General features: G+C 46.4%; 11 protein-coding genes across 11 annotated transcripts; 5 read left to right on the forward strand and 6 right to left on the reverse strand.

The window, feature by feature from the left end:
* Nucleotides 1-139: 139 nt before the first annotated feature.
* On the reverse strand, nt 140-3,153 carry JR316_0000821 (Protein PRY2; the record flags this gene model as incomplete). Its single annotated transcript, XM_047886635.1, has 11 exons — nt 140-200; nt 268-493; nt 622-681; nt 821-920; nt 1,037-1,144; nt 1,242-1,455; nt 1,860-1,918; nt 1,970-2,088; nt 2,151-2,222; nt 2,283-2,854; nt 2,915-3,153. The coding sequence occupies 11 exons, from the start codon at nt 3,151-3,153 to the stop codon at nt 140-142; spliced, it is 1,830 nt and encodes a 609-aa protein (XP_047754381.1).
* A 405-nt stretch (nt 3,154-3,558) lies between these two features.
* JR316_0000822 (uncharacterized protein) lies at nt 3,559-4,177 on the forward strand (the record flags this gene model as incomplete). Its single annotated transcript, XM_047886636.1, has 3 exons — nt 3,559-3,899; nt 3,953-4,018; nt 4,075-4,177. The coding sequence occupies 3 exons, from the start codon at nt 3,559-3,561 to the stop codon at nt 4,175-4,177; spliced, it is 510 nt and encodes a 169-aa protein (XP_047754382.1).
* Nucleotides 4,178-4,259: 82 nt separating this feature from the next.
* On the reverse strand, nt 4,260-5,255 carry JR316_0000823 (ER membrane protein complex subunit 7-like protein; the record flags this gene model as incomplete). The annotated part of the gene is made up of 7 exons (XM_047886637.1): nt 4,260-4,362; nt 4,414-4,511; nt 4,562-4,798; nt 4,850-4,913; nt 4,968-5,052; nt 5,104-5,165; nt 5,215-5,255. 7 exons carry the CDS (start codon nt 5,253-5,255, stop codon nt 4,260-4,262), a joined length of 690 nt encoding a protein of 229 aa, XP_047754383.1.
* Nucleotides 5,256-5,399: 144 nt separating this feature from the next.
* JR316_0000824 (rRNA-processing protein utp23) lies at nt 5,400-6,462 on the forward strand (the record flags this gene model as incomplete). Its single annotated transcript, XM_047886638.1, has 5 exons — nt 5,400-5,487; nt 5,541-5,630; nt 5,708-5,851; nt 5,905-6,059; nt 6,118-6,462. 5 exons carry the CDS (start codon nt 5,400-5,402, stop codon nt 6,460-6,462), a joined length of 822 nt encoding a protein of 273 aa, XP_047754384.1.
* A 2,248-nt stretch (nt 6,463-8,710) lies between these two features.
* JR316_0000825 (Rho guanine nucleotide exchange factor scd1) lies at nt 8,711-11,415 on the forward strand (the record flags this gene model as incomplete). The annotated part of the gene is made up of 7 exons (XM_047886639.1): nt 8,711-9,169; nt 9,223-9,399; nt 9,447-9,620; nt 9,690-9,776; nt 9,833-9,925; nt 9,987-10,422; nt 10,493-11,415. The coding sequence occupies 7 exons, from the start codon at nt 8,711-8,713 to the stop codon at nt 11,413-11,415; spliced, it is 2,349 nt and encodes a 782-aa protein (XP_047754385.1).
* A 141-nt stretch (nt 11,416-11,556) lies between these two features.
* On the reverse strand, nt 11,557-12,911 carry JR316_0000826 (WD repeat-containing protein 5-like protein; the record flags this gene model as incomplete). Its single annotated transcript, XM_047886640.1, has 8 exons — nt 11,557-11,634; nt 11,685-11,704; nt 11,757-12,016; nt 12,064-12,129; nt 12,184-12,286; nt 12,337-12,463; nt 12,513-12,676; nt 12,731-12,911. The coding sequence occupies 8 exons, from the start codon at nt 12,909-12,911 to the stop codon at nt 11,557-11,559; spliced, it is 999 nt and encodes a 332-aa protein (XP_047754386.1).
* A 150-nt stretch (nt 12,912-13,061) lies between these two features.
* JR316_0000827 (Eukaryotic translation initiation factor 3 subunit K) lies at nt 13,062-14,018 on the forward strand (the record flags this gene model as incomplete). Its single annotated transcript, XM_047886641.1, has 5 exons — nt 13,062-13,128; nt 13,182-13,284; nt 13,343-13,725; nt 13,792-13,923; nt 13,978-14,018. 5 exons carry the CDS (start codon nt 13,062-13,064, stop codon nt 14,016-14,018), a joined length of 726 nt encoding a protein of 241 aa, XP_047754387.1.
* Nucleotides 14,019-14,120: 102 nt separating this feature from the next.
* Nucleotides 14,121-16,514, reverse strand: JR316_0000828 (Vacuolar amino acid transporter 1; the record flags this gene model as incomplete). Its single annotated transcript, XM_047886642.1, has 11 exons — nt 14,121-14,489; nt 14,540-14,567; nt 14,620-14,702; nt 14,753-14,827; nt 14,882-14,965; nt 15,018-15,228; nt 15,285-15,374; nt 15,439-15,573; nt 15,633-15,757; nt 15,816-16,366; nt 16,436-16,514. The coding sequence occupies 11 exons, from the start codon at nt 16,512-16,514 to the stop codon at nt 14,121-14,123; spliced, it is 1,830 nt and encodes a 609-aa protein (XP_047754388.1).
* A 322-nt stretch (nt 16,515-16,836) lies between these two features.
* On the reverse strand, nt 16,837-20,231 carry JR316_0000829 (Imitation switch two complex protein 1; the record flags this gene model as incomplete). The annotated part of the gene is made up of 12 exons (XM_047886643.1): nt 16,837-16,962; nt 17,015-17,128; nt 17,184-17,799; nt 17,854-18,158; nt 18,210-18,552; nt 18,610-18,898; nt 18,949-19,217; nt 19,268-19,579; nt 19,638-19,665; nt 19,720-19,794; nt 19,863-20,038; nt 20,101-20,231. 12 exons carry the CDS (start codon nt 20,229-20,231, stop codon nt 16,837-16,839), a joined length of 2,784 nt encoding a protein of 927 aa, XP_047754389.1.
* A 642-nt stretch (nt 20,232-20,873) lies between these two features.
* Nucleotides 20,874-23,314, reverse strand: JR316_0000830 (uncharacterized protein; the record flags this gene model as incomplete). Its single annotated transcript, XM_047886644.1, has 3 exons — nt 20,874-21,020; nt 21,083-22,554; nt 22,612-23,314. The coding sequence occupies 3 exons, from the start codon at nt 23,312-23,314 to the stop codon at nt 20,874-20,876; spliced, it is 2,322 nt and encodes a 773-aa protein (XP_047754390.1).
* Nucleotides 23,315-23,577: 263 nt separating this feature from the next.
* JR316_0000831 (putative oxidoreductase YdgJ) lies at nt 23,578-25,466 on the forward strand (the record flags this gene model as incomplete). The annotated part of the gene is made up of 10 exons (XM_047886645.1): nt 23,578-23,611; nt 23,663-23,724; nt 23,929-24,032; nt 24,087-24,130; nt 24,190-24,249; nt 24,302-24,452; nt 24,516-24,653; nt 24,715-24,991; nt 25,046-25,128; nt 25,208-25,466. The coding sequence occupies 10 exons, from the start codon at nt 23,578-23,580 to the stop codon at nt 25,464-25,466; spliced, it is 1,212 nt and encodes a 403-aa protein (XP_047754391.1).
* Nucleotides 25,467-26,498: the final 1,032 nt, after the last annotated feature.

A 26,498-nucleotide genomic window follows, 5' to 3' on the forward strand; every position in this document is an offset into this window, starting at 1 on the left:
TGTTATTGCGATGCATATCCTGGGATATCTTGGAAATATTAGAGATGGGAACAGGGCTCAACGATAATTACGATAATTAATCAATTTGCTGCTATACATGAATGTTTTGCAACGTCTGCTAATGTGATAAAACAATCTATCAACCCTCGAGCTGCGTTGTAGAGTCCGATTCCAACATTTCCAAACGACATTCGTTCAAACTGACAGATAGATGACGATGACTATCAGCGTCTAGCTGTCAACAGAACGACGGTTGGTTGCACGCACCATTTCTCGATCTGATACGCCGCTTCCATGCCCGTCTCGAACTCTTCCTCTGTCACTTCGCGGGACGAGTGCCGCGCCAGCTGGATCGCAGAGTCGTAGTAGTGCAGCGGCGTCATTCCGTCTTCATCCTTTGGCAGCAACGGGTTGAGGAACCGAAAGTGGTGCAACATCCGCGCGTGCGGCTTCAGCCGTGGGTGCAGCGGTATCACAACGTGCGCCAATTCGTCTACAGAAACGTCAATTAGCACGGTATTTTTTTGGGGGGGTAATTGAGAATTGGAAAAAAGTGACACGCTAAAACCACACTTCCCATGGATGTCCTGGGGGAGTGTGCAACTGTCGATGCTTACTCACCGATATGCGGAATCGTGTCGAGGAGCGCGCGTCGGAATGAGACGCCGTTGTATTTGGTACCTGCGTGTGAGTTTGCGGGACACCGTTAGCTACTCGTATTGGAAAAGCAGCAGACCAAGGTAACCGTCCCTCCCCACTTTCTCGGTGAAAAGGCGTGGATAGGGATCTCGTAGAGCAAAAAACAACAACAACAACTCACCTGGTCTGCCCCATCCCTCGTGATATACGTTTTTGGGGAGAGATTCGAACGACACCAGACAGGCGCGGGTATATTCCTGCAAAACGTGTTTGTGCACCGACTGATAGCGATAGCGATATGCATGTACGGAAAAAGAACGAGTAGCTCATTAGCGCTATGTTGATGAAAACCCAAAAGAGGAGCGCTCCGAGAGACGTATAAGAGCCGGCTACGTACGTCAGGTAAGTCATGTTTGCCGACCGAGCGGTAGGTTTTGGAGATGCGCTGGAGTTTGAGCCGCACGGCAACGCGACGCTTCACGCAGAACGAGGCTGAAGCTGCAAACTAGCGAAGAGAAGAGTCCGGGGTCGATGCAGAGGCACAAGATATACCATAAGAGAGCGCTCCAGAGTTGACATCAAGAAGCAACGAAGACACGTACAACGATGATGTACGACGCCCCAATCACCAACGCATTAAAGTTGTTCGTCCACGAGCGCCCCGGGGACGTCCGCACCGCTTGGGAGATGATCGCAGCGCAGGACAGACCAGTCGCGACGACCGCAACGAGAGCTAGGAAGACATAGGTGGCTTCAGATGCTGTCCTCAGCACACGCGAAGACAGTCGCATGAAGGTGCCGTGGGTCGGTGCAAGCCTTGTGCAAAGAACGTCACCACCTTGATCATGTAATATGCCTAAAATAGATGCTCAATACTGCCGATGCAAAAGCTGATGATATTTTGAACTATGTGGTCGTTTCCGGCTGCTACAAAAAGGAACAGACGACCTGGCTATTGGTACATATCTTTACATGATTTATACTTTTAACGCGTTACCAGCAGACGTCAAAAATGATCTAAACAAGTGCAAGGAAAACCGAGGAAACATAAAAATTTGAGAAAAAGAAACGGCCAGCGGGATGAAACGCAAAGGTATAAACTCTCCGTGAAGGAGACATTCCGAGCGTCGAAAGAACTTGCATGGAATCAGACTTGGACGTTTTGGCTGCATAGATGCCATTCAGTCTCAGCTTCGGAGAAAAAAAGATGATATACTCACGCAAACTGTCCAACGATATTTCCTTGCTTCGAATACTCGCATACAAAATATTTAGCAGGCTATCACAGTAGTCAGTCATAACGAATCGTCGTCGAAAAGAAAGAACACACCCCAAAGCTAGCATCAAAGATACCATTGCAGGACTGGACGGCACATCCAACTTCAGACGTGCCTTTCCAAACGACCTGAGTAAAGTGAGATGCTACGGGGTTGCTGGGATTATAATCGGCTGTCACAATTTGTAAATATCATGGCTTCATGCTTGTGTAAGCACCTGCAGATAACACTCACAAACTTCATCTGTCCAGTCTTTAATGGCCTGAGAGATCCCATAGTCTGAACCTGTGCCAGCAGCCAAGTTTTCTACATAAGAAGATACTTGAGTTCATGTTGGCCGTGGACAAACATAGAATGACGACGTACCACCGAATGGTCCAAGTGATCCACCGGAATGTTGGAATTTACAACCATTGGCCCATTGCTGAGCCTTGGCTGCCAAACTGTCACTCCAGGTCAGTGGCGCAGCACCGTGCTGCGCTCTTATTGTGTTATGACCCGCAAGGTAGGCTTGAATATCTGCATTGGAAGTACCGCCACTGCTACCGGTGCTACCACCATTATTTGGCGTCTGTGTAACCTGAGGGGCCTGTGTAGTCGACGCCTTGGTGGTTGCAGGCTGCCGTGTAGTGATGACTGTTTCTACTTTAGTAGAGGTACTTTGAAACTGGGGCGGTCTTATTGATGTCGTGGGTTGAGGAACTACAGTAGTAGACGATCGACGAGCGGACGCAAGGAAACCTTGAGCAGAGACGGAAGGAGCAATGGATGAAGAGGACAAAACACTTGAAGAAGAAATAGCGCTGGATTTTGATGAAGTAGCGCTAGATGTCGAAGATGTCGTGGTAACCACGATTGTGGGGGTGACACTTTCTGTCTGCAGAGCTGTGCTTGTTGAAGGAATCGGTTGGACGGCAGTGGATGGCGTAGGAGAGGCGCTATCAGATATCAAGTTCATAAATTTCAAGAACAAATTAAATAAGTAGAGAATTACGCACACTGGAGAACCGCACGCTACAGATACCACAGAGTCCCAGTCGTTGATGTCGACCTTCTTGACCACCGAACCCCATGGGTCGGTACCCATCATGCTCCCGGTCCAACCCCACTTCGACTTGCATATCGAAACACAGTTGGCAACCTGGTAATGTTTTCTGGCACATGCAGGCCCTGCGAGCCCGCTCGGAATGAAAGGAAGAGCGAAACTCAGAGAAATTAACAAGCTGAGTCGCGTCATAGTGAAGAAGGGAAAAATGAATGTGAGGTGTAAAGAAAGTAAGAAGTAAAGGAGAGATTGACAAAAACCGAAGCCTTTGCAAGGTACTGCAGCTTATACGAGGCAGGGCCTTGGTCTGCTTGGAATCGGAAAACAATTTGCAGTTGCCACTCTCCAACCTTTCGCCAGGCCGGTTGCTACGAGACCATCTGGTGGTCACGACAGGAATACGCTACAATCTGGCTGTAAAAGCTTAAAATATCACCTCACATCGTACAACCAGGTGGGACAATAATGTGGGACATGGGGGAAATGTATACGGGACGGCGAGAAATCGAAAAAAGAGTTACATCAAGATGGCAGTCCCTTGGAAAGAGTCGTCAGGGACAAGCGCTTAAATAAGCGCGACCCGGCTTGCCTTCCGCTATGTCTGATTCCGTCCCAAACCCCCCGTTCTATATACTTCTTGCCCACTCTTCTCTATCCAATACACCTACTGCAGCACTATCGAACACACTGGGCCACCCGGCTATACAGTATCACTTTGCTGACGACTCTCCTGTGTCTCTTCTTCCGAGTCATCCTGACGAACATGTTCTGATTCTCACCTACGGCGGCAACTCATCAAAACCAACTGTTCAAAGTATCTCTGATAGACTAGCTGTTGTTGGACTGAGGCGTGAAGAGGCCCCTGGGGCTTCAGCGGAGGATGAAACGGGAACGCGTAACAATACTATGTATATCATTGAAACAACGGGCAACGACCAGTACGTCTAATATTTCAACATTATAATATATCTGCACTCTAACGGCTATAAAGCCCCATGGCTGCTTCTCATGGTGATCGAAAGTCTGCACATGAGGTTTTGGCCCAATATAAGCAGCGGTACGTTTATATGTAGGCACGTCTTTTTACTGTAATCATCAATATCGCTGGAACAGGAATGCTATCCTGCGAAAGGCACTTCAGTATCCTGCCAACGATCCACAAGATACTATTGCGTCTACCGAGACACCCAATTTGGTCCCTGCATCATCATCATAGGAGTTGTCTTGTACTTAAATATATTTTTGTATTTTCTGTTCCTAGAGCACCTGGTATCCGTACCATCGTATCAAACATATTATCATCTCTTTGCTTTCTTGTTCCCTCGGGCCTTTGCCGCACCCCCTGCCTTACTAGGTGATGCTTGGGCGGGTTGATCAGCGGCTGCCATTAGAGAGGAGAATCTAGTCCAGAGTAAGAAGCGTAACAAGTATCTCAGTGGTTGAAATACATACCCAGACTTGAAATCTCCATTTTGGAATGCGTTCTGGATACTGCCCATCTTTCCTTGCTGTTCCTTCAACTCTTCAAGAGCTTCAGGGTCGAGGTTTTTCTACCAAGAAATATCAATAGAACGAAACGATCAATGGACGATTGATTTACGATGAGGTATGGCATGGCCAACATCATTACGCCGCCCCCGACCATGAGAAGCATCATTGGATTTGCGAGCATCCCAGCTAGATTGAAACGTTCAGGAGGAACGAAGTACACATACTTCTCCCTCGGCGTCAGTGAAATGGGATATGGAAGGAAGATTGTAGAGGGCGGATCCATCGGGGTGCCAGCAACGTAGGGACGAACTTCAGGTGAAGTCGAGTTGGACACGTCTATCCGTACCTTTAAGGATATTAGCGTTAAGGTAATGTGTCCAAAGAACACAACGTGTACCTGGTCAAAGTAATAGTCATGGGCAAGGATTGTCAAGATGTAAGTTCCCCAAGGAACATCCGGACTGTATGGCTAGGTGTAAGCACCTGACAGTCCTGAATACCTCAAATGAACCCACATTGTGAATTCTCCATTTCGTGTTATACCCCCAGTCAGAATACCTTCATTTAACGACACCTTTGCCTGTCCAAGAGCAGTGGTATCTGTAATGTATGAGCAAGAGGTAGACAATTAGAGACTAAGATGGGACAAACCCGGGCATTCGTCATTCCACAATACTTTTCCTGTTATGTCAAAACTGAAGACGACAACCACACTAAGAGAGGTATAAGCAAATCAATATCCAAGGTATAGAAAGCATTTACCAGGAAAGAAGTTGCAGCAAAAACAGTGATATCCGCGTCATAGTTAAGTGTGAACTTTCGAGCGTCCTATCACGACGCGTTCTCCAACTGGAAACCCTCTGATCAACAGAAGTAAATACATGATGACCCGAAGACAGTTATGTCACATCTTTGCTTCTTCTACATCGTGTCTCTACTTCTACAAAATGCGTCAAAAACGAGCAAAAGCCTACCGAAAACTCATGCATCTCTACTGTATGACCTTTGGATTTCGTCAACCCTATCAAATACTCAGTAGGGTCCCTTGTTCTTCGCCAATCAACATAAATTAACTTTATACATTCCAGTTGACTCTGAGATGTGCAAATCAGCAGTAGCCCAGAAGATCGACTTCGTCAAACAACTTCACACTGTTTTACAGGGAGAAGTAAAGCCAAGTACGTTTCCTAACATTCCTTCCTTCCGTGACAATTAGGAAGAAACTGACTGCTATAACGGCAAAGCCGCTCTTTAGTGATCACGCAGTGCTGCATACACGAACTATATCTCCAAGGAAAGCAACAACAGCCAGCTGTGGACCTCGCAAAGACCTTTGAACGGCGGAAGTGCAATCATCGTGAACCAATTGGCGGTGACGACTGTCTAGCGAGTGTCGTTGGTAGGAATCACATTATGCAAACTTTGTGATTGGTTAAACCACTTTAATTTTAGGGGACTCCAATAAGCATCGCTATGTCGTGGCTACACAGTCTCAAACTCTACGAGTCAAACTGCGTTTCATTCCTGGTACACCCATCATACACATCAATCGTTCTGTAATGGTACTTGAACCCCCAAGTGATACAACCGTGCAGGCAAAAGAAAGGGTAGGTTTTGTGCAGTATTCGATTACTGAAGTACCTGACCTCAACTCTTTTACTACAGGCCGAGGACACAAAACTCCACGCTTCAGCGCCAGATCTTGCGCTAGTTCCTGTCACCGCTCCCGAGGAACGTAGGGTCAAACGCAAGGGTCCGAAAGGCCCTAATCCTCTTAGCGTTAAAAAGAAACAATCAAATGAGCCTACCAAACCTCCGACCAAAGCCCAACCTCCGACTGGTTCCAAAAGAAAGGTCGATGACGTTGACAGTGATCCCGAAGGAGAATCCATACCGGCCCAGGTATCTGCACCAACAGCCGCCTCAAAGAGAAGGAAAAGAAGACGAAAAAATAAAGGCGCTGTAGATATGGATACACAGAGAGCTGAATCGGATAGTGTCAAATCATGAATGCATTGTTGAAATAGTATTACAATATAGAAGAAAGATTTACATCAAGAACATGATACTCGAAACAACTTCACTCGCCACCACGGAGACGCAACACCAAATGCAAAGTACTCTCCTTCTGGATGTTGTAGTCAGAAAGAGTGCGACCGTCCTCGAGCTGCTTTCCGGCAAAGATAAGACGTTGTTGATCGGGAGGAATGCCTTCCTTGTCTTGGATTTTTGCCTTGACGTTGTCTATGGTATCAGAAGATTCAACTTCCAAAGTAATGGTCTTTCCCGTCAATGTTTTAACAAAGATTTGCATGCCTCCGCGAAGACGAAGGACCAAATGCAAGGTGGACTCCTTCTGGATGTTGTAATCGGAGAGTGTGCGACCATCTTCCAACTGCTTGCCTGCAAAGATGAGACGTTGCTGGTCAGGGGGAATGCCCTCCTTGTCCTGAATCTTGGCCTTGACATTATCAATGGTGTCAGACGATTCAACTTCCAAAGTAATAGTTTTGCCAGTCAGTGTCTTGACAAAAATTTGCATTCCTCCACGAAGACGAAGGACTAGATGAAGTGTGGATTCCTTCTGGATGTTATAGTCGGAAAGAGTACGGCCATCCTCGAGCTGCTTGCCCGCGAAAATGAGGCGCTGCTGGTCAGGTGGGATTCCTTCTTTGTCTTGAATCTTGGCCTTGACATTGTCGATGGTGTCGGAAGACTCAACTTCAAGAGTGATAGTCTTGCCTGTGAGGGTCTTCACAAAAATCTGCATACCTCCACGGAGGCGAAGAACCAGGTGAAGAGTTGACTCCTTCTGAATGTTGTAGTCAGAGAGCGTGCGACCATCTTCAAGCTGTTTGCCGGCGAAGATGAGACGCTGTTGATCGGGTGGAATCCTGATGGATGACGGCATGAGCATCGGTGGCAAGCAGGCTAACAACAAAAAGATCAACGCACCCTTCCTTGTCCTGAATCTTAGCCTTCACGTTGTCAATGGTGTCTGAGGATTCCACCTCAAGGGTGATTGTCTTGCCCGTCAGGGTCTTGACAAAGATCTGCATACCACCACGGAGACGCAAGACGAGATGGAGAGTAGATTCCTTCTGGATATTGTAATCCGAAAGGGTGCGGCCATCCTCGAGCTGCTTTCCAGCAAAAATCAAACGCTGTTGGTCAGGGGGGATGCTGGAGACACGGTCAGCTTATCGTCCACATCGGTGACAACAATGATGGATACGTACCCTTCCTTATCTTGAATCTTGGCTTTGACGTTGTCAATAGTATCGGAGGACTCGACCTCAAGAGTGATGGTCTTTCCTGTGAGAGTCTTGACAAAGATTTGCATGGCGTGTGTGGTACTGTGGTGATAGAGAGACAGAAGTGGTGGAAGGGACACGGAGGAGGCCCCTATATATACCCCATTCGGAGTTTCAATTATGAACCGCCTCACTGACTCAGACAGACGCCGAGAGCATCGCCGCTGACTGATCTTCCATGTTCGAGAACATGCGGTGTTGACTAACAGTACTCTTTAATAGCTTTAAAACATAACCTTCACTCTTCTCCTCTCTCCGAGATGTAGCGCCATTCGAATAATGCGGTTTCCTCAGGGAATTCCCGACTAAGCGACTGCCTGAGAATATTCAATAAACCACCCAGCTAAGATTATCACTGCGTAGCATTGAACTGGGTCGAGGGTCGCCGTAGTTAATTATACCGCTCGCAAACGACTCAATAGTTTAACTGAAGTGTGGTTCAACGCAATCGATTGTCTGTACCGAGACATCTTATAATCTGCTTGAAGGCTGACAGAATTCAGAATGTATTTGATTGCTCTACTGAGAGAGCGGGCGTGTTTGGGCCAGTGGTGGCATAGTCGGCGACTTAGTCGGAATAGTCGCATGACTATGCGGCTTAGTCGGTTTTCCGACTAGACTAGACTAAGTTCCCAAATATAGGTCGATATGAAGTCATAGTCGGGACTTTCCCACGTTCAAATGTGCACTTCGTCACAGATTCATAGTCTGCATACATTTTGTCTTTGGTGCAGTAGCAGAGGAATAAATACCTTTGAGTGCACATAAATTGTAAATATACTCCAATCGGTGGTGAGCGCTTAACGCATCATCATCGAATTCCGAACGGGGAAGAGTGATTGCCGTGACCCGGATCTCCGAGATTAACGGCATAGTCTCCCTTCTCGTTGTGACCATGAACACAAAGGTGTACATAACGGGCAGCATATCACTGTCAGGATACCATGGCCTCCATAGGACGGCGCCAGATTGATACCAAGTTCCTGAACTCAGGGATTCTCAACAAATCCGCCTCGCAATCTTCCTCTCTGTATCAGAAATGTTCACTGTTGCGCGGAAGACTGCGTAGAATCCGCGGTTTCGCAGAACTATTCCCAGATGTGGTGGAATCACCATCTCGAGACCCAGTCGCCTACATCTGGGACTTATTCTCAACGGGAACCCCCCTGTGCTACATATATGACCAGCTCCCTGCTGATGAAGGCTTCAAGAAAATCAATCATTACGCACTCTCCAAACGTAACTATGAAACTGAATCAGAAACAAATCGCGCAAAGAAGCATGCCATTGCCCTCTTTGCTATGGAGCTTAGAGTGTCGAATATCACTGAAAAGATATCTGGCTGTGAGATGTTTACTGTGACGGAGTTGTGGGACCGCCACTCAACTGATGGTTTGGTCAAGGTGTGTATCAAGCTGCTAATTCCGAATGCATTGACATCCTTATACGTTCGCAGGTCGTCGACACAGTCACCGCAATTGTAGATCATCTTCCACCGGAAGTCTTTGATGACGACGTTGCTTCTGAGGATCCTTCTAACGCAGCAAATGTGCACGATGCCGTTCAACAGAATATCATTCGCGAAATGCTGGAAACGGAACGGAAATACGTTCAGAATCTGGAAGTACTGCAGGTAAAAATATGCTATTTTTGACTCCATCTATATTCAATACAATTTAGAGTTTCTCCAATGCTCTTTCACAAGGGAACATCGTCAGCCAGGATACGATACACCTACTATTCCCTAACCTAAATAAGCTTCTCAATTTCCAGCGGAAGTTCTTGATCAGTCTTGAATTTACTGCTCAGCTTCCTCTACAAGTACAACGCTGGGGGCAACTCTTTCTTGAAAATGTATGTCTTTCTACTGTAATGGTGCCTACTACCCTTTTCTAATGTTAACTGTTGTGCCTATCATTGTAGGAAGAGGAGTTCTCGGTGTACGAACCGTATTGTGTTAATTATAAACACGCAACTGAGTTAATGGTAGACCATGAAAGAGATTTATCCGTATGTACCTTTACAGTTTCATCAATGCAGTGTAGGCTTATGGGTAATCTCAACAGTCTTTCAATCATATTCTCAACGCCAAATCCGAGCTTCCTGCATTGTTACTTAAACCCATTCAACGGGTTTGTCAATACCCTCTTCTTCTCGAGGTCACTAGTCTGGTTTCTCTTAAATATGTATCGGAAAGCTGAATGCTTTGGGGCCTTACAGTCACTTGTCAAAGCACTTCCCCCGGAGGTCTACGAACATCACTACGAACTCATTCGCGCTTCAGAATCTGCCAAAAGAATTATCACTAAAATCAACGAGGCGCAAAGACGCAATGAAAACCAAGAAATCGTCAAGGACCTCGCAGCTAGGGTCGCAGATTGGAAAGGGCATCACATCGAAAATTTCGGAGAACTCGTTCTTCACGAATCTTTCACGGTTACGAAATCGGACGTTGACCGAAACTATGAAGCTTTTTTGTTCGAAAAAATACTCATTCTCTGTAAAGAAGCTACTGCCCCTGTAAACAAAAGGAAGAAGAATCAGGCGATCCTAAAAAAATCTGTCTCAGTTGCTACCCCTCAGCCACAAAAGCCTCCCCTCTTGCTAAAAGGTCGCATCTTTATAGCGAACGTTGTATCCGCAAAACCTACCACACGTTAGTATTGAACGTACTTTTATTTATTATTATGTCATCAAGCTCTTACATGTCACCCCCATTATGATAGCGAACCGGCCAAATTCGTATCCCTTGGGTGTGTATTGGAAGGGAGATTATGAAGTGGAATCTTTTACAATGCACTGCCGACGAGAAGAACAGATGAAACAGTGGCAAACTGCTGTCACACGTTTGGTAACTGAAGCGGCTTCTCGTCGTATTCAGCTTGTAGCGGAACAGAAAATAAACGGCGTTATGCGCACACAAATTGGACCAACCCCTCATACACCTACATCGCTTTACTCGCTGAGTTCGGATTTTGCGACTATTGGCGGTAGAAATCGTTATTCAGCATATAATGAGGATGAAGAGTCAAACCACTATGGACCCGATTCTGCATCAGAAGATGGAGAACTTGAGGAATATATCCCACCTTCTTGTCCCTCTTCTGGAAGAAGTACGCCTGTTGAAAGGCGCAGATTGTATAAATCGCGAAGCTTGTCCGCAAAGTTTTTGTCCTGCAAAAACCTCAATGGATCGCCGCTGGTGTTTGGCAAAATAACGCGCAGCAGGAGTTTCAGTGTACCATACATTGATACGTCAAAATCCACGGGGTCTCCGCGTGAATCCTCGCCCCCTACACCTGTCAGCTATCTGACTCTACTATCAACATCGCACGCAATGGACAGAGAATGGCCCCCGCACTCGGAGGATTCAAAAGTCAACAAATTCAATCCATCAATTCCAATGGTCAAATTGAAAATCCGTTACTACGATGATATTTTCATCATTCATCTCCCGAAGATGGTGGATTTTGCTGGGCTGTACGCTAACCTTGAAAGAAAGATTCGTCTTTGTGGACCGCGGAAAAGCACGGCACCGTTGCGCGTTAAGTATCGGGACGCAGATGGGGACATGATATCGCTGACTTCGACGGAGGACCTGCAGATAGCCCTTGACCATGAGCAAGTAATAACATTATTTGTAACTTGACCCTACTTCGTTCTCACTCACAACTCGAAATGTACTTAAATTTGTTTCTCAGATCTTTTGCCATATGTTATGTATATGCCTCTATTTTGCTCGATGTTTTACTGACTGTAATTGTACAATGTAACTAATTATCCGAAAACATTACTCATCAAACCAAAGTCGTATGGATAAGTCTTTTTCCATGGAGGCTGATGCGATGATATTTCTGATGGGATGCGTCTGAAGACTGCTGAGAAAGACCAATGAGGGGTATGAGAAGCGATACTTACAGCGACAGCGAGAACAACATCTTTGTTTCTTAAGATTAATTTACTCGACAGAGGGGTTTATGACCTACATACCTCGATGACCTTCTAAAATTTGTAAAACTTTGCGAGACTGCAAATCCCAGATGTATAGTTTGTTGTCTTCGCTGCCACTGACAATGTACTTTCCTTTGCTGCTGGAGGTGATAAAGCAAGCAGGGATGCAATATGTCCTATTGACGTGTCCTGTATACGTTTTTACGCATTTTGAGGTCTGATAATTCCACATTCGTATTGTGGAGTCTTGGGTTGAGGCCAATACAAATCTAGAATTTGGAGAAAACTTGACATGTGAACTGTAACCCATCAGGACACTAGTAATTGTTGAAAGTAAACCACTTACCAGATAGGATTATCGTCGTCCACCAAGGTTTTTAAACACTGACCAGATTCAGCATCCCATATGCGGCTAAAGAAACATAGCATGTCATATATTGTGTATGAAATGATGTCTGTTGCTCACATCAGCCCATCCATTGCGCAAGAAACCACCAAAGTTCCATCGTGATTGAAACTGACGGCAGTTACAGGGTCTGAATGTGCTGGGAGGACTTTCAGAGGCTTGCCTAAAATCAAGTTCAGCGTACAAACAATAACGCATTATGACATTATATACCTCTTGCGATATCCCAAATTCGGACAGTTTCATCGAATCCCCCAGAGACAAGGAGGTTAGAGTGGGGATTGTAATTTACACAGAACACAAAGTTAGTATGTCCGATGAGAGTCTTGACTTCTTTGCGCTGCGAGCATTCAGTACACACTATGATGTCTCATTTGTGTGGTACCCACTTCCTCCATACTCCAAATTTTAATGGTTTTATCGTCAGACGCGGAAGCGAGGTATTCGTTGTCGTTGGCCCATGCGATATCAGAAATACCTTCGGTATGGCCTTGAAGAGTGTGGACAATTTGGCCAGTGAGAGCATCCCAAAGTTTTATCAACTTGTCTGAGCCTGATCTCCTAGAATTTTCAGTGTCACATAAATCTCAACTTAGCGCATACATACCGGCCGACGCGAGGAATGAACCGTCGGGACTAAACTTGATTGACGATATAGACAGTTTGTGACCACTGAGGATGTAGCGCAACTTATACCCAGGGCCCGTGGATGAAGACGCAAGCTCTGGAGATTTCTCCTGCTTAAAGACATTACTGGGATCAGAGGGATTCAGTGGGTTGGAAGTCATAGGTATATTGAGCAGAATGCGTCCCTACATTGCGAACGTGCAACAGGATAGAGGAGAACTTGAAAAGCATCATTGACCACGTGCTCAAAAAAAGTTTGGCCGGGGCGCTGCCGCTCTTGCGGTCTTTGACTAGCTATTCTTCACTTCACCATGACTTCAGAGTGGTTGACCCCTTCAACACGGTCAGAGCTCATCGAGAACCTCGTCTCTGGAGTCGGTTTGTCTTTCTGGTTTGTTGGTGTCAGGATTCATGCTTATTGGATGACTCAGACCGTTACAATCCTTCAAACGTCAGTATACTAGAAGATTATCTCTATCACCAAATCAGAAGTGAAGAGTACGATTGTCTGGCCAACTTGGCCATTTTAAAGCTGTGCGTACTCGATGCACCTTGTTCCTTGCGTTGTTAATTCGTTGACTGCCCGTTGCAGATACCAATTTAACCCAGAGCTTTACAACCCAGATGTTGTCATCAACATCCTTATAAAAGCACTCACAGCATCCCCCCTCCCCGATTTCAACCTCTGTATATCTCTTCTCGATGAAAGACCATTGAATGCTCAACTTGACGAACCTGATCCACTTCCCACTGTCCTTCCCATTCTCAAAGGTCTCCACAGCCTTCTTTTCCGCTGCCGCTTCCCTGCTTTCTGGGAGATTTACCAATCTGCTGAACTCGAAAACCTTCGGGACAATTATACCGTTGAGGTGGCAGGATTCGAGGATGCCGTTCGTGCCGTAGCTATTCGTGCTGTCAGAGCCACCTTCACTAGGATCAGTTCAGAGAGACTAGGATCATATCTGAACCTTTCTAGTAAGATTGCCTTTATTTCTCTCGTCCTTTGTTCAATGTGTTATCTTTTCTAATACCGTATCATAGGTTCTGATCTGATTGCCTACATTCAGAAATTGGGATGGCCTGTTGACTCCTCAACCTCGGTTGTAACAATACCGCCAAACCCAGACAACCAAATTGAGGCAACAGTTGTGCAAGAAAGCGTCAAGCTTCCTCGTACGCATACTTATCTTTTTTGTGTGTCGCTAATTTAATTGAACATCTTTCTAGAATTGACCAAGATCATCGCTCACTCGGTCGCCAAGGCATAAATTGGCATAAAATTTTATGCATACGCAGTATTTACATTTAGTACGCGCTGTTGTCGTAGTGGATGTAGTATCTTCTTCAAATAGTCCACAATGCACTGTTTATCACGCGTCTAAAAAGGCTGCGGCAGTTCCCCAGATCGCCATCGTAACTCCTGAAACAATAATTGTCCCGTCAAACCAACCACACCTCCCATCGATAACGACCTTTGCCATGACTGGCCCCACAATCGACAGCATGAAAGCAGAAAAGGATCCAAGGAACGCCATCATTGAACTAAATTCTGGCACTGCAACTGATACGGCCACAGCGAGTGTAGTCAAGAAGATGCGTTGCAGAATTGCTAACACACGTTTTAGTCCAAAGTTTGAACTTCCGGGTGCCACAGATAAACCATCAGGTTTATCTACTAGGTCTTCTGGAGACGAGATAGGCGTGTCAATCCCGAGCAGTATTTCAACAGTAGTGTTCAGCTAGAAATAATGTTACTTGTGTTTCTTTTTTGGTAGAAAAAACAACAAACCGGTTGGGTATTCAGAGCAAATTTTGACCTGTAAAATCACTCTTAAGCAATGATCCAGAGACTGAAACGAGAAAGCTCACAATGGACTCAAAACTAGCATCCATAGGCAGAGTGTATTAAGGAAGGGGTTATATCCGGGAGTGGATAGCAGATTTAAGCTGATCTTTATTGATATGTTTGTAAATGCCATTCAATATGGAAAGTCATTCTCACCTCGTCGCTGACGTCGTTACCAAACATCATATAACCAGCATACCCAATTAATGCATATATAGAAGTAGCGACCACCTGTGTTAGTCAAAGATTAAACAGGTGAATACTCAGCAATCATAAGTTACGTACGAAGGCCCAGTTTATCATGGTGTCGAATCTACTGGGATCTATCATATCCCTCGCCAAAGATGGTATCACGGCGTGTCCAGCAAACTGATATAGAATAAGTCTCAAAGTCATCGACGTAATAAAATACGTCACTCACCCCAGCCATGAATAAACCGAATGCTATACCCAACTTATTGAAGCTCTTCACCCCGAAATCCGTTTCTGCTGGTGACCAGAGGCTTCCAGGAGCTTCCTTTTTCGAAATTCCATCTATTAATATCACAAAAGTGAGGAGGACTGTCGAAACAATGCCCAGAATTGAGGTGTATGATAAGAGAGATAGGGGGAGAAATACGGTGGGAATGAGCCTAGAGATCCATTGGATCAGCAAGAATAATCAGAACAGCTTGAACGTTGTAATTACAGAAAAGTGCCCCAAATTTTGAAAGTGTTTGCTGGATATTCGGGCATTAAAGAATGCAAAGAGTCGCCATATAGTGTGATAAGAACCACGCTGCCAATAAGAGATAAGAACCAAATAAATGGGCATAAATTCTTGACGAGAAGCGATGTCCCACCTGACGGCGAAGAGCTCAAGGCAAAACATCCCACTAATGAACGGAGTTACTTTGGGACCGAACGCCTTCCTGCCGATATCTGAATAAGAGCGAATGCGAGGGTCTGAAAGTATGATTCGAGCGAGAATTTTAGCTCTATGTTCGCAGTTAGTACGAAATATAAACCACGCAAAGGAAGTCGAGAGTGGTCTTACGTATAACATGCTACAAACCCATAGGATATGATCAAAAGAGTCCCAACTGCCCAGCCAGAGTAGGCGAACGCAAGGGGTTCCGATAACATGCCAATACCCAATAAAATTGCGATAGAATTGAACAACTGTATAAATATGATTTATTCAGCGCCCTGATTCATGAAAAGAGATGAAAGACCACACCGTCTGTCCAAACGTGCTCTGTCCACCCCACTGGCGATGCAAACCTTTGCTCGCGGCTGATGAGGTAGAGAGGCGACGGCGGGATGCTGACGACACCTCATCGACCGAAGTTTGTGGTAGCAAATCTTTTGCAGGAAAACCGGGCTCAACGGTGCGATATGGACGTGGAAGAGCGGAGAAAGAAACTTTTTTGGCTAGTAAGGGGGTATCCTCGCGCACGTTTGAAGGCCCAGATAGCTGAAGGCGTTGAATGGAAAGAGGTTGGCGAAGACGTCTGTCAGACAGTATAGATGTCTGTTCCCTCAATGATGCATGTCTTGTTGATTCATTATCTTCTTCATCCCAGTTCAGCTGACCGATAAAGGAATCGTCGCGTCCCCGGGGCTCTCCAGAGGGCGTCGCGTCCAACTCCTGGTCTTCGACATCAGAGTCTTCGTTTTCCAAACGGAAAGATCTTTGAGCTTCTTCATCATCCTCATCATCATATTCAAGGTCTGAAGCGTCGGAAGATGCAACAGTGGAGCCAGCGACAAGGTATTGGGCACGTCGGTCTTGAGGGATCAAATAAAGTTGGAGGTGAGTAGTGCAAAAGGTTGGAACGTTCAAAGGTCACAACTCACATGATTGAATTGCATCCCTGACACTGACCCTCGCGCTGGAGGCAGACCCGACTACGAACGACGGAGAAAAGGACGACATGTGCAATCTAAGTCGCTCCGCGTCCAAAGTCTTTAACCGTTTATATACTCACTACTTACTTATCATTTTATTGCTTGAGAATTTCTTCGACATGATCCGGTGATTTGGCTTCGATCACCAATGAAAAACAAATTGCTTCTTTATCGCCATCAAATTGACGAGAACACCGTATTCCCCACTCTACCGCCTGTAAGGGTGCTATTAATTCTTCATATTGTCATAAACATATGGCTAAGTCTTATTCTATCTTACTGATTGTATATATATTGTGGGTTGTAATTTTGTATGTAGAATGTGAGATGGCGATGCCAAGAAAAAACGTTTAGGAAGAATTGATCGCTCTGCGATTCGTCCAGAGCATGTAAGGGTCCCTCGAGAGATCATAGCCGAGAGCAGATTTTCGAGCGCTTCTGCGAGCATCAGGAAGTTTGGCATTACTGTTAAGGTCCTGTAGTGCTATTTTAGTAAAATGACGCAGATCATGAGTCGGATGTACCTACCGCCGTTCGTTTGCGCATGCCAGCGGTGATATGAACCCACCACTTGGTCAGTAAAGTTTTCAGGGCAAGCTCACGATGGCCCTTTGGGTTCAGCCATGAAACAAATGCTTCGATCTGTTGATTCAGAAATTAAGTAACGATGTATTCCATGGAAATAAAGCACAAATACCTCTTCCAGTTCGGTATAGGCTGCCCAGTCTGAGGACTTCAGCATGCCTTCTTCGCCCTCTTCTTCCCTTCTCCTCTGGTCAATGTCTTCGTTATCTTCCAATGCCTTCTTCTCTAATTGTTGAAGGTCGAATTCGCTCGGACCTTGTATAAACAACCTTCCAGTACCATAGAGCGCAATGCCTCCACTTCCAACCAAAGAAGCAGATCCCATGCCGTCAAACCACCAAATTCGATTGTAGAACCTGTCTCGACCCAGTGGTTTAACGCGGACTGCCCCAAGGAGTTTCCTAAATTCGCGTTCTATGCCTTCCAGTCGGCGCTCGAGCTTGTTCACCTCTTCGTCTAGGCGACGATGTTCTGCTATAGCTTGCTTCTGGGACGCCTGTTTGGCGCGGGCAGCCTCTCTTTCCTTGGAATGCGCGATGGTATGTGCTTTCAGGCGTAGATCCTTTTGGCGGGTACTTTTCTTTCCAGCTGCGGAGGTTGACTCTGACCCGCCTTCCGAGTCAGAAAGTTCGCTTGACTCCGGCATGGCAATATCGTCGCCGTTTCCGTTAGGAGTGAGAGACTCTTCTTCTTTGGTCTCATCCAAAAGAACCCCCATTTCCTCTTGACTGAATGAATCACATCAGACGTCGAGGTCGGAGAATGAACAAGGAGATGCTTACTACTGTTTCTTCTGACGATTTACTTCTATCTTCTCCTTCCTGAGAGCTGTCAATTGTTCTTCGCAGGATTCCATATGCGCATGAATAGCTTTCGAAGATACCGCCAAGTTGCACATAAAAGACAAGATAGCAATACGATCTTCAGCGGGCAAATTGTAATATGTATCACTTGGATGAGCGATATTTTTAAGGTGTGTAATGTCATTGGGAGTAGGTGCTCCAGATTCAGATGAAGTATCGGCGGGAGCAAAAAGAAGTTTGGTTAGGATCTCCTGAATCCTTGGGAAATTTGTAGTATTGGCGTGCTAATTGCATATCGTTAGTGTCCGAAGTAGATAGAAACAGCATTGACAAACATCTTTCAAGCAGCCTACAAGAGCTTCCTCCCATCCATCCCGAACTTCCGCATACCGAAGGGGCACCCTTTCCCAATTGTTCCCAACATCTGCCATGGCAGCAACCAATTCGTCGATTGTAAGACCCAGAACAGGTACCTCCTGTTTACCAGCAGCCTCCAAATCCTCTTTACGTTTAAGAAGAGACAAGAGAGCACTGTGTCTGACAAAGGCGACCGTTCGTAAATTATAGATTAAAGTAGAGTGTATCTCTGCAAGAAGAGAACATGGTTGATCGGCCACTGAGTGGCGAAGAGCATGTTCAAGTTCATCCAATGAAAAGACAGACAAATGAAGAGGTTGCCTGTTTGGACAGAGCAATATTCAGCAATTGCAAGGATAACTTTAAAAATTATCATACCCGTAGACCACAAGAAAATTCCATGCCATTAAGAAGGATTCAAATGCGCCGGGGATATCATTAAAGGGTAAAGAAAGTTTGTTGGCTAGAGGTCTTGTCACTCTCATTCCAGCCTTTTTCTCTTTGTCGCCGATCCGTACATCAAGATCTTCCGTAGGATAACGGACAGGTTTCTTTTTCTTCTTTTCTGCAGCAATACGTTCGGCTTCCTCCTTTGCAAGTCTCTGTTTTTCTGCCTTTTCGCGAGCCTCTCGTTCGCGTTTTTCAGCTGCAACAGCAAGTGCACGCGCTAAACGTGAGCCTGAGTTTATGTAAATGCTCGGCATAGAAATGGCATACCTTTCTCTTCTTGAGCTGCGGTCATCTTTTTTTGCTTCTTCGTAGGGGGTCCTTCTTTATCTTCCCAGATTTTCTTTCTTTTGTCAATTTCGCCCTTCTTAATATTTTCGACTCCTTGACGCGTTTCTTCGGGCATGACAGAATCCACTCCATATCGCTTAGCAATGGGAGGTTTCACAGTCCAAGGGGATGCCACAGCAGCATCGCGATCAACACAATCGCGGATGAATCGACGAAGTATCGACTTGGAAAATGAGAGGCGATCACGACTGAATAAAAAGTCAGTTTGAAGGCAGCACCACCAAACTTGAAATCTAACCTCATCATACTACATTGTACTTCAATGAGACTGCCGACCAATCGTTTGTCCTGATCAGATATTTTAACTGAACCTTTTCCTTTTTCATGGCTTTTATCTCTTTCAAGGTCGGTGAGGTGAACCCAATAGTAATAGAGAGTAGGATCATCTTTGGCGTATGCATCTTTTGCGGGCACCTTTAGATCTCCTCCAATGACATGGGGTGGCTCGTCATCAATTGTCGAGGAGGAGGGAGCATCCATATGCGCGTCGCGTGCTTTGGCATCCGCGTTATACTTCGGAGGGTATACCTTCTCGACGCGAGCATAGTATCTAGAGGGATGTATGGGTAAGTAAGCAATAGTGGACGCGTAAGGGTGGTAATATTAACTTGACGCCTGAAAGATCTATAAGAACCCCTGGAGATTTGATGAGTGCCTGCATTAGAAAGGACTAGAAGAAAAGGGACATACTCTCTCCAGGAAAGTACCTATCCTTGAAGCGCTCATATACGGCTTCAACAAGATGGTCAAGACGACCCATAACCTCTGTAAGCGCCACGCAACCAGTCAGAGGGAACAAACAAATGAAGGAAAAAAAACGGAGCGGAACGCACGCCATTGAACAGCCTTAAGGACGGCCGGCTTGAGAGGCTCGGAAAACCTGGAATGCAAAGTGCGGGCTTCCTGTCGCTCACTCTCTACGGCCTGGAAATAGTCCAAGCCGCTCTTGCCTGTGACCTCGCACTGGAACTGCTTGAGACGGTAGAAAGACATGCGGGCGGCATAGGCTCTGATAGAAAGAGAACAGGAGATGAGGGGGGAAAGAGAAGGGGAGTGTGACTGGAGACGCACTCATAGGTCTCGAATATTTCGCCGGTCTGTTCGAGATAAAAGACATGCCTGGTGGGATCTGACTGTGCTGCGAGCAAGAGGGACTGAGAGGGCTCTGTGAGGACGACGCGCTTGCGACGACAGGTGGGCATGGGAGAAGGAGAAGTGGGGCGGGACGAGGGAGGGGACGGAGGGTGGATGGGTGTTGTGGGAGGAAAAGGGAAGGTGGTGATGGCAATACGGCAAAGAAAGGGACAGGTGGCTGGTCGGAGAACGGGGGCTGATCATATTACTGCCTACACCTCTTTCCAAAATCCATCCACCCGCTATTTACCCACACTTCCCCGCCGACAACCACCTCCCCCGCCATCCCAAGCACCGCCAACCCTCTCCTCGTCGCCCCCAACGACCAACACCAGCTGTTTCCATCGCCCACCGTCCATCCTCGACCACCACCAGCCACCAGCCACCAGCCAGCTACCACCTCTTCTGCCCGCTCCAGATCCTCCTGGCCACCGCCCCATCTTCTTGCACCCCAATCCATATACTCCTTCTTGAGCCCCATCTATTTCCAGGCGCCCAAACAATATACACCCGTTTTCTTACTCGCAATTTTGGCGTTCACAAGGTTCGCCGCAGAGTAGCCAACTTCCTCTTCATCGGGTCACGTGCTGCTTTCTCCTCGCGCGCACCTTCTCAGGCAAATACTACAATTGGTATATCATACAGAACATTAACAGCATATATGTGTACAAAGTCCCATGCTAGTACAGTTACAGAGAAAAAGAAACATGTCAGTCAATGCTGCGCCGTTTGTCCTCCCGTCGCGGTGCCTCTGGCGTGCCAATGAGCCGCAGTTTATCTCGCAAGTTTGACCGTGGTATAGACGTCGGTGCAGGCTTCTCAATCTCAGACCCTCCCTCCGTGTTCAATGCCTTTTTCTGCAAAATTTCATCAGTGATGGCCTGCATGGTCAGACACTTGACCGAACCTATTGACTCACCGAATTCTTCTTGTTCAGTGAAAAGAATCTTCGCACGCCAGAAGCTCCCTCTTTGGCTTTGGGGATTGACGTCGATTGGGTTTTCTTGTGCTTCATATCCATTGCATCCACTATCACAATTGCCTTTGCAGTCGGCGATGGCTGTTCAATAGGAACGAGCGATTTAACCGGCATTAGTTCCCTCGAAGATTCGGTGGGTTGAGAACTCTGGCTCGCCGCACTTGGAACATTTGGATTGTCAACATCAACAAGCACCCAGCCTTGCCCACGTCCTGAACCTGGCGATTGTGACTGCTGGGATCTATTCAGCTGAGGAACAGGAGGTTGTGGCGAAGTCGAGTGAATGATGCCAACCAGAGCTGCTTCGCTTTTTCGTAGAGGCATATCTGGCCTCACGATCTCAGGTGAATCCACGCGAGAGCCTATTTCATGAACTGGTGTCTTCTTGTCGTCTGATGGCGAGGTTGCTGTCCGAGTCTCATCTTCAGACTTTTCTACAATGGGCGTCGGTTGCCAGCCTCCAGGAAAAGGTGGTTCACCACTGGATGGAGCGCGACTGGTCTTCATCCTCTGTTCCTTCTTGATCTCCTCCTCAAGTGGGCCAGTCCATCGTATAGGGATCTCACAGCTCGCTACACTGTTTGTTGAGAATGCAGAGTCATGGAAGGTCCCAACACCAAGGAGAGGAGGCAGCGAGGGAGGCATGTCTGACGTGCCAGGAGGAACCATGTCGAAATAGCTTTTTGATGGAGAACGCGAGGATTTATACAGCGATGAGGAGGGATCTACGGGAGGTGATGGATTCGTGCTGTCTGGGGCAATAAAAGGAGGAGATGGATTGGCAGGAAGTTGCGCCGCTGGTTTAACAACGGAATGAGTTTGCCGAGAAGCTCCAATAGGGGGTGAAGGGATGTTATATATATTTGGACCAGCTCCAATCCCCGTCATATCCTCAATACCACTTGATATGGTGCTGGGCATGTGGGTACGAAGAGGGGCAGAGTCCACGGGCAGATCTGGTATGTCCAAATCTTGGCCCACTGATACTGGAACTTGCGCTCTAGGTGCAGGTTTCCGCAGGACTTGGCGATGGGAATCATGCCGTGAACGTTGAGGAACGTCCGTAGCAGTTCGTTGGTGATGAGGTGATGGTGGTGTGTGTGGTGAAGAAAAAGTTGGATCTGTAGCAATCCTCCTATGTTGTATTGCGCTATTATTACTCGGAAGCTCTTCCGTGAAAGGACTGGAAGGTACTCCAGCAATGTTTGTTGTCCCATCGGAGAGATGTTGCATGCTCTCATGAGGAGAACCACCTTCTTCTGCAGGGCCAGTAAAAACCCACAAGTCTCTTACTCTCGAACGGTTCGTCAGTGAAATCGAGGTTAAGAGAGTGAAAGAATGGGCGTCGAGTGAAGTTAACAACGTGAGGATGTGTACTAGTGAATCAGTTGCAAAAGTGTCCTCCTGGAACCCTATTGTACAGAAAATTATCAGATTGGACACAGTTTTTAATGACATTCTTTGCGTACATTTATAACCTTTTAGTTTGAATTCGTATGAATTTTCTCCAACTTTTTTCTCTGCTACAACACCCCTGGGCCAGGACTTTCTGACGGCTTGAAGGATAGCGGGAGTAAGGTGAAGTGGGGGTGCAATGACACGCATTACTGTCACGGAAGAGAAAGATATGGCGAATGGAACGCGGTTAGGCAGGAATTTTTCACCTGGAGACGAAGAACATCCTGCAGCGCTGCCATTGTGGTTTAGCAAATGTGCTGAAGGGGGAAGCGGTGTGGTAGTTCTCGACAGTGGCAAAGGAATGGTATTGCAAGTAGTTGAAAAAGTCATGGCCAAACGGTCATCAGGTTCTCTGCCATAATCAATGGTCGAGAGATACGTATAGCCAGATCGGTAAATCACGGCCATGATGTCGACGAGAAGCTTCTCTGTCGACACGGACTTTGGATTGGCCCAGGGTTTACCATCAAGAGCAAATTCGTAGAGATTGTGCGATAAATCTTCTCTGGACGCTAAAATATGAACAGACTGTTCCAGAAGATGGCGTAGAGAAGCGATCACAAGAGGTGAAAAGGAATAGAGACGAATACAATGGGAGCTAGAAAGCGCAAGAAGAGAAAATGATTTGGACTGAGGGACGTTGATATCCTTTATAAACTCCTTGCGCGGGGTAAAATGAAGGTCTTGCGATGTCCCTGGGGAGGGAGAGTTCATAGTAGTGTGTTGGATACTTGGTGATAGAAAATAAGAAACAACTAGACCATGCCGATCGACTTTGCGCTTCAACTTAGCGCTCTCAAGATGATGTCATGCCCACGTGAACTCCGTCAGGCAGGTAGGCACGTGGCTGGCTCTTCTCACGGCCCGGTCCCTCCATTAAGCCGTCCAGGCAGTCCGCCTTATTCTTGCAAGCTTAAAGCGTCGATGCCTCGTCACTATGCTTTCCTTCCCCAGATCAAGCCCTCTTCTTTTGCAACATGTCAGAGCTCAAGAAACTTAATGTACTTATGTGTATGTTCAGGCGCTTCGTTGTTTCATGCAGTCGTTTACCCTGTTTTTCAGGCGGGACGGGAGAGTATACCACTGGATGGACAGGTTCGGGGGCTTCCACGTCAGACAAGAAGGTATACAAAAAACGTTATAAGCCTGAATCTAGCTCAATATTTTCTAACACTAGATAGGAGTGCGCTTAATGTGTGTCACCGTATGACCGCCTCTGACCATCCGTCGTTCCAGGTTGTTGCACTCACCTTGTTTGATCTTCGTCGACGCGAAAAGGTCCAAGTGTATTAGATCTACCAGCAGAATGACGGCTGATGTATTTACAGGTCGATCACCTTGCTATGGTCGGAGTAAATGGGAAAAAGTTTCCAGCCATCAGACAGCACTTGACAAATAATATCGCGGGCGTTTACGCCGACATGGATGTCAAGTAAGGAATTTGTGGCGCACTTTAGTGAAACATCTCATCTAATCTGTCTGACAGCTTTGAGGAATTTCCTAAGGATGGCCTGGTCGACGCGGAATCCTGTGAGCTTCCCTTAAATCCGTTACGTTAACCCCCATAGCTTAATAACTTCATGCTGCAGACAAAACAGCCATTGACCAGATGAAGTCGGGTGAAGCTGTCATCATTTTCACTCCAGATAGTCAGTTTTGGCGCTCTTACCGCTTATGGAAATTCATTTAAAAGGATGACAGGCACACATTTCCCCATTGCTCTATATGCAATTGAACGTGGATTGCACGTCCTGGTCACTAAGCCCGCGACGCAGTTATTATCTCACCATAATACCCTTATCGAAGCGGCTAGAAAGCACAACGTTCTATGCTTTGTTGAGCATCACAAACGGCGAGCGGTACTGACATAATTACTTCGACTGGGTACTTACCATGCCCCATTGTCTTTGTCCAGCTTTGATCCCGTCTATAGCGACGCAAAAGCTAAAGCCGCGACTCTAGGAGAATTTAATTTTTTTAACGCGTGGATGAGCCAACCAAAGAGCCAGTTGGAGACCTTCAGGGCCTGGGCTGGCAAGGATTCCGACATAAGGTGACTTTTTCTGCATTATCTAAGTTCATTGAATGTTTTAAGCCATCTCCGCTTCATTTAGTTACTATCTGTCATCACATCACATCGATATATGTTGTTGGATTTTACAGGATATCGCCATACCCACTCGAGTGGTCGCAAGTGCTGCGACGGGTATAGCCACCAGCGAACCGTACAATTGTGTTCCTCAAACAGAGGACACGATTACCCTTTTGGTCGACTGGCAATCGGTGAAAAGCAAAACGCACAGAGGAACAGCTGTTTACACCGCAAGTTGGACAGCACCCTTGAAGTCCGGGGTTCATTCCGCCCAGCATTGGTATTATATGGCGGAGAAGGTATCTACTTTTGTTAAACGGAATGTAAGATCTTATCGACCGAGATTACCCTAGGGTGATATCAATGTTGACCAAGCACACCGAGGCTACGACGTCACCGTCGACGACACAGGGAAGGCTTGGTATAATCCATTCTAGTGAGTTCAGACCCGGTTCGAGCGCGTATCCGCCTCGTGGTATCAAAAGATGATGCGCTGACCTATGGCGCACATGTAGCATGAAATATTCCCCTTCGGAGAGCGGTCATTTCGATGGCCAGCGTGGATACGGCTACATTTCGATCGAGAAATTCGTTGATGCTGTACGCAGCGTGAACGCAGGTCTGACGCAACCCTCGCACTATGACAAACATGGGCTCCCCACTATCAGCAACACCGTTCTTACAACAGCCATCCTTAACGCCGGCCGCATCAGCTTGGACGAAAAAAGGCCGGTCGTTATCAAAAAGGACGGAGAAACATGGGTTCTAGAGTGAACAGATGAACGACCTATAGAAGAATTATTGCAATGCCAGGTCTTCACTAAGGACAAAACATGCATTCAAAGGTGTCTTACAAAGGTGTAAATACATATGAATGTGTACATGGTATCTTTATTGGAAGTTCAACACCTTAGATTTGAAGTTGGCATTTGAAATTGCGTGATAGCTATATGCGTACTTATGAAATGAAGGTACCCAGGACACCCTTTGCCAAGGTGAAGAAAGCTTGGATCTTATTGTACCAATGTCAACACCATGTTACCTACAAACATCTGATTGGTACCTGGGATTTTATAGACAGATGTTATGATTCGAAGTATCGATTACGGGGACACAAGAGTACCGGGTAGTAACAATGCGAACAACAGGGAATGAAAGAAAAATAAACAGGGCCAATGACATAGAAACGAGAGGAAAAGGTAAGTGAATATGCACGGATGAAAGAAGACCAAAAAAATATATGGAAGCTGGTGGGGGTTAACCAGCGCCATTGGCACCCAGAAAGATAAAAAAAGAGAAGTGTATGTGATAAAGTGAAGAATAAAATATACTTTATAATGAACGCATTTGTTACTGGGAACCTGGAGTGTCTGTCTTTGGAAGTGCGGGAGGTGAATAGTTGCTGAGAATGTAATGAAGGAGACGATGCATAGAGTGACAAGGAATGAGTGTAGAGTCGCGGAACAGGAATTTGGGAACGACGGAATAAAAGACAGATTCAATGTAAGGCAGGCATCTTGGGAAGCACCAAAAAGAGTGAAAAAGAGCGAAGGTCCATATTGGTAACAAGACAGATAAACAAAAACTATCTTTTGCATCTTCAGCGGTAACGGTCCCGAAATCGAGACTAGAGGCCGATGTCGATGATAACCGTACCTCCGCTTAATCCACCTTCAGGCCTTCAAATAGGTTGTGTATGCCAGGATGGTAGAATAAATGGTGCGGACAATGAAAACGAGACAAGTGCAAGGGAAAGTGATGAATGTATGCTTGTGGTTTGAGTTGCAGGAACAGATATTGTGAGGA

This window comes from Psilocybe cubensis, chromosome 1 (genome assembly GCF_017499595.1).
Source record: "Psilocybe cubensis strain MGC-MH-2018 chromosome 1, whole genome shotgun sequence".
Classification (NCBI taxonomy): domain Eukaryota; kingdom Fungi; phylum Basidiomycota; class Agaricomycetes; order Agaricales; family Agrocybaceae; genus Psilocybe; species Psilocybe cubensis.